Genomic DNA, 5,000 nt, shown 5'->3' on the forward strand with positions numbered 1-5,000 from the left:
CGCCTTGAGTTGTGGCTCTTGATGGCTGAGCGCCTTGAGTTGTGGCTCTTGATGGCTGAGCGCCTTGAGTTGTGGCTCTTGATGGCTGAGCGCCTTGAGTTGTGACTCATGATGGCTGAGCGCCTTGAGTTGTGGCTCTTGATGGCTGAGCGCCTTGAGTTGTGGCTCTTGATGGCTGAGCGCCTTGAGTTGTGGCTCTTGATGGCTGAGCGCCTTGAGTTGTGACTCTTGATGGCTGAGCGCCTTGAGTTGTGGCTCTTGATGGCTGAGCGCCTTGAGTTGTGGCTCTTGATGGCTGAGCGCCTTGAGTTGTGACTCATGATGGCTGAGCGCCTTGAGTTGTGACTCATGATGGCTGAGCGCCTTGAGTTGTGGCTCATGATGGCTGAGCGCCTTGAGTTGTGACTCATGATGGCTGAGCGCCTTGAGTTGTGACTCATGATGGCTGAGCGCCTTGAGTTGTGACTCATGATGGCTGAGCGCCTTGAGTTGTGGCTTCTAACTTGTGGTTGTACACAAAGTTGGATTAGATTGAGAATCTTGAGAACATTTAACTAACCCAAAACAGGATTTTTGCTAACAATTCTCCGGTATTGAAGACTTCTGGCATCGTTTTCTCTCTCTCTCTCTCTCTCTCTCTCTCTCTCTCTCTCTCTCTCTCTCTCTCTCTCTCTCTCTCTCTCTCTCTCTCTCTCTCTCTCTCTCTCTCTCTCTCTCTCTCTCTCTCTCTCTCTCTCTCTCTCTCTCTCTCTCTCTCTCTCTCTCTCTCTCTCTCTCTCTCTCTCTCTCTCTCTCTCTCATGGCATCAGAAATAAGGAGGTGGGAGAGGAATGAAAAATATCTCTCAAGAGACCAACAGATAGCAAGGTCCTGCCAGCCCCGCTCTCTCCGTCTTCCTCACAGAAAATGTTGGAAATGTCGTGGGGGTAATGATACGGGCATCAGAGATACTAGTGGGCGTCAGTAATTAACAACCGGATATTCCAGAGGGCCAGGCACCCTTAGAGAGAATGGGAGGCAGTTATATAACCCCTTAAACTACCTCGCCTAAGCAACTTTGGCAGTAGTGTCCGGTCGTTTAACTCTCGGGGGAATAGCGTGTACAGACGTGTATAGCTATGGAGACGAGATTTGGTGAAATTAGAAAATGGAATACGGGACAAAATGAAACATCTTAGAATTCATTTTTGAAGTTAAGAAGGAAATCAAGATTCGTGCAAGACTCATTGACACACACACACACACACACACACACACACACACACACACACACACACACACACACACACACACACACACACACACACACACACACACACACACACAGGCGTTAGGCGGGATCCAAGAGTCAATGCTCGATCCTGCAGACACAACTAGGTGAGTACACACACACACACACACACACACACACACACACACACACACACACACACACACACACACACACACAGTTGTTGTTAGAGTTTAACCCAACCAAATGTAATGTAATGAAGATAGGTGTAGGGAGCAGGAGGCCAGATACAAGGTATCGTCTGGGAGAGGAAATTCTTCAGGAGTCAGAGAAGGAAAAAGACTTGGGGGTTGATATCACGCCAGACCTGTCTCCTGCAGCACATATCAAGCGGATAACATCAGCGGCATATGCCAGGCTGGCCAACATACGAACGGCATTCAGAAACTTGTGTAAAGAATCATTCAGAACTTTGTATACCACATATGTCAGGCCAATCCTGGAGTATGCAGCCCCGGCATGGAGTCCATATCTAGTCAAGGATAAGACTAAACTGGAAAAGGTTCAAAGGTTTGCCACCAGACTAGTACCCGAGCTGAGAGGTATGAGCTACGAGGAGAGACTACGGGAATTAAACCTCACTTCGCTGGAAGACAGAAGAGTTAGGGGGGACATGATCACCACATTCAAGATTCTCAAGGGAATTGATAGGGTAGATAAAGACAGTCTATTTAACACAAGGGGTACACGCACAAGGGGACACAGGTGGAAACTGAGTGCCCAAATGAGCCACAGAGATATTAGAAAGAACTTTTTTAGTGTCAGAGTGGTTGACAAATGGAATGCATTAGGCAGTGATGTGGTGGAGGCTGACTCCATACACAGTTTCAAGTGTAGATATGATAGAGCCCAGTAGGCTCAGGAACCTGTACATCAGTTGATTGACAGTTGAGAGGCGGGACCAAAGAGCCAGAGCTCAACCCCCGCAAGCACAACTAGGAGAGTATAACTAGGTGAGTACACAGGAAAACGCTGCCAGAACGTAATATTAACGAGGTAGTGAACCTTAAGGAATAACAGAGCCGTCATTAATATGCTTATTATGGAGCAAGCCGCTTGATGCCCCCCCCCCCTAAGAGAGGCTCTCTAGAGAGCTCTCTGGGGAGCTCTCTGAAGAGCGATGAATGTTCAAGTAGGCTATTGCTGCAACCTTGCTGCATTGCAATTTCTATACTGTTGGCATATATTAAAATTTAAGTATGTTGTAAATATGATATTATGTAGGTACACTACATACGGTTATATGTAGTCATAACATACAACTACAGTATGTAGTTGTATGTTAAGGCTACGTAAAGTTGTATATTTACTAGAGCGCCAAGCTAATGGGCTTATATATGGCTCCGAGAGCCATATATAAGCCATATATATGATACATATATATATGGCTTTACGATACCAGTATGTATGATATTTTACCGATACCTGGGTGTATAGTGGCTTTACGATACCTGTATGTATAGTATGTATACGATACCTGTGTGTAGTGTGTTTGCTATACATATGTGTGTATATATGTGTTCAGACACAGAAGCCACGAATTTCAAGATTAAGAATCGACATTTCGGTCCGTTCTAGACCATTATCAACTCGTATAATGGTCCGGAATGAACCGAAACATCGTTATCTCTTCATTTTCAGATAACGTTTAGGATGGAGTATCTGAATGATCAACCAGGTTATTGTGACTCGCTATCTGCATAATATGTTTACGATAGCTATCTATATATCCCTTGGTTACTGAATCAGTCGGTGTGGTAAGATATTGGTGTCGATTTGATGTTTGATTAATAATCTCTCTCCCTCTATAGTGACCAGACTGGTGGGTAGTGATCCCGTGGAGTTTGAACAGGCGGAGTATGTTATAGAGGTGGCAGAGAACATCGGTGAACACCTGTTGGTTCATCTGAACGCCCGTGTTCACTCCCCAGGTAGGTGAACCTTACCTGGGGGACAGGCGGTGTAACTCCAGGTATCTCTCATTAGTTTGTGTTAATGCCTCTTTTTGCTGGCTTAATTATCTTGTAAGATGTGTTCATGAGGATGGTCATTGTCTTATCATGTTTCCTTATCACTGCTGGCGAGGCTAGTTAGTCGTGGGCTGAAGGTTTGTTATTTTATTATTGTTTATTAAACATATTTTTGTTATCTTTGCTATCTCCCTCTCCTTTACTTCATTCCTCTGCTGTTCTTTAAATCTCTCTCTCGCCCTCTCTTGCCCTCTGTCTCTTCTTCCTCTCCCTTGTCTCTCTCTTGCAGGAGAGACAGTGGAGTATAGGATCACTGATGGGAACTCCGAAGGACTCTTCTCTCTGGACGCTAACAGTGGCCGCCTCTCTCTCCTGCAACCCTTGGACTATGAGGAGAAGCAACAGGTGAGACTCTCTCTCTCTCTCTCTCTCTCTCTCTCTCTCTCTCTCTCTCTCTCTCTCTCTCTCTCTCTCTCTCTCTCTCTCTCTCTCTCTCTCTCTCTCTCAGAACCACTAACAGGACCACTGGAGCAAGAGAGAGAGACGACAGGTCCTGTGGAGAGAGCCGTGTGGTCTCACAGGATCATTGACTGATCCGGTCTAAGCCTGGCAAGAGTCCCCCTGTGGCTCCTGGGCTGACAATTCCCCCATTTACAACGCGCGAGTTATACCTTAAAGTTATTGATGACCCATTTTCTTTCTCACTATTTTACACTTTTTCCTTCTCGTAAAGAAAACTGAGTTATTGAACTTTCTGAAAGTTATTTTTGTTAATAAGATGTAATAAAGTGCATTTTTTATTGTAACCAACGTTAGAAAAGTTAGGTTAGGTTGAGTACTTTACATAGTAGAGTTTCCAGGCATCAGGGGTCGATAGGTGAAGTGGGTTGCTTGGGTGCGTTCGCTTCTGATTAGGCTGAGACCGTTGGATTCTATACGGAGTGGCCAATCACTATATTTTCCACTCCGTAAGAAATGCAACTCTTGTTAATCTTCGCAATTGTGACGAATTCGTCCAATACGTCAAATATGCGACGTATTATGTGGGAGGACAGGTTTGCCCTCCCAAAACGACTACTATCACCTCCAATCACCTGAACAGTCGTTATGGTCTGATTCACTTATCCGTATCTATCATATTTATCATATCTATCTATATCTATCTATATCTATCATATCCATATCTGTTATGTTTCATATTTCTTCATATATATCATATCTATCCATATCTAGCATGTATATTTATATGTATAATATCTATCCTATACATCATATCTATCCATATATATCATATCTGTCTATATATATATATATATATATATATATATATATATATATATATATATATATATATATATATATATATATATGTATATTATGTTTATCTATATCTATTATATCTATCCAGTATATTTATCATATATTTATCAATATCTATCATATATTTAACAGTGTCTATCATATATTTATCAGTATCTATCATATATTTAACAGTGTCTATCATATATTTATCAGTATCTATCATATATTTAACAGTGTCTATCATATATTTATCAGTATCTATCATATATTTATCAATATCTATCATATATTTAACAGTGTCTATCATATAATTACCAGTATCTATCATGTATTTACCAATATCTATCATATATATATATCTATCATATCTATCTAAGGCTATTAAATAGTTAACATTAATCAGTTCATCCAATCTAATTAATCCACGTCATTGTATT

At 42.1% G+C, this 5,000-nt stretch overlaps 1 protein-coding gene across 1 annotated transcript in view; it reads left to right on the forward strand.

Annotated features, from left to right (window-relative positions):
* Nucleotides 1–3,102: 3,102 nt before the first annotated feature.
* Nucleotides 3,103–5,000, forward strand: part of LOC123746569 (putative neural-cadherin 2) — a gene marked incomplete at its 5' end in the record, with an annotated part of 39,679 nt that continues 37,781 nt past the window's right edge. The window contains 2 exon segments of the mRNA XM_069318349.1: nt 3,103–3,222; nt 3,551–3,666. Of these exon segments, the coding sequence (XP_069174450.1) occupies nt 3,103–3,222; nt 3,551–3,666 (236 nt within the window).

The sequence above is a fragment of the Procambarus clarkii genome, chromosome 90, assembly GCF_040958095.1.
Source record: "Procambarus clarkii isolate CNS0578487 chromosome 90, FALCON_Pclarkii_2.0, whole genome shotgun sequence".
Taxonomy (NCBI): Eukaryota; Metazoa; Arthropoda; class Malacostraca; order Decapoda; family Cambaridae; genus Procambarus; species Procambarus clarkii.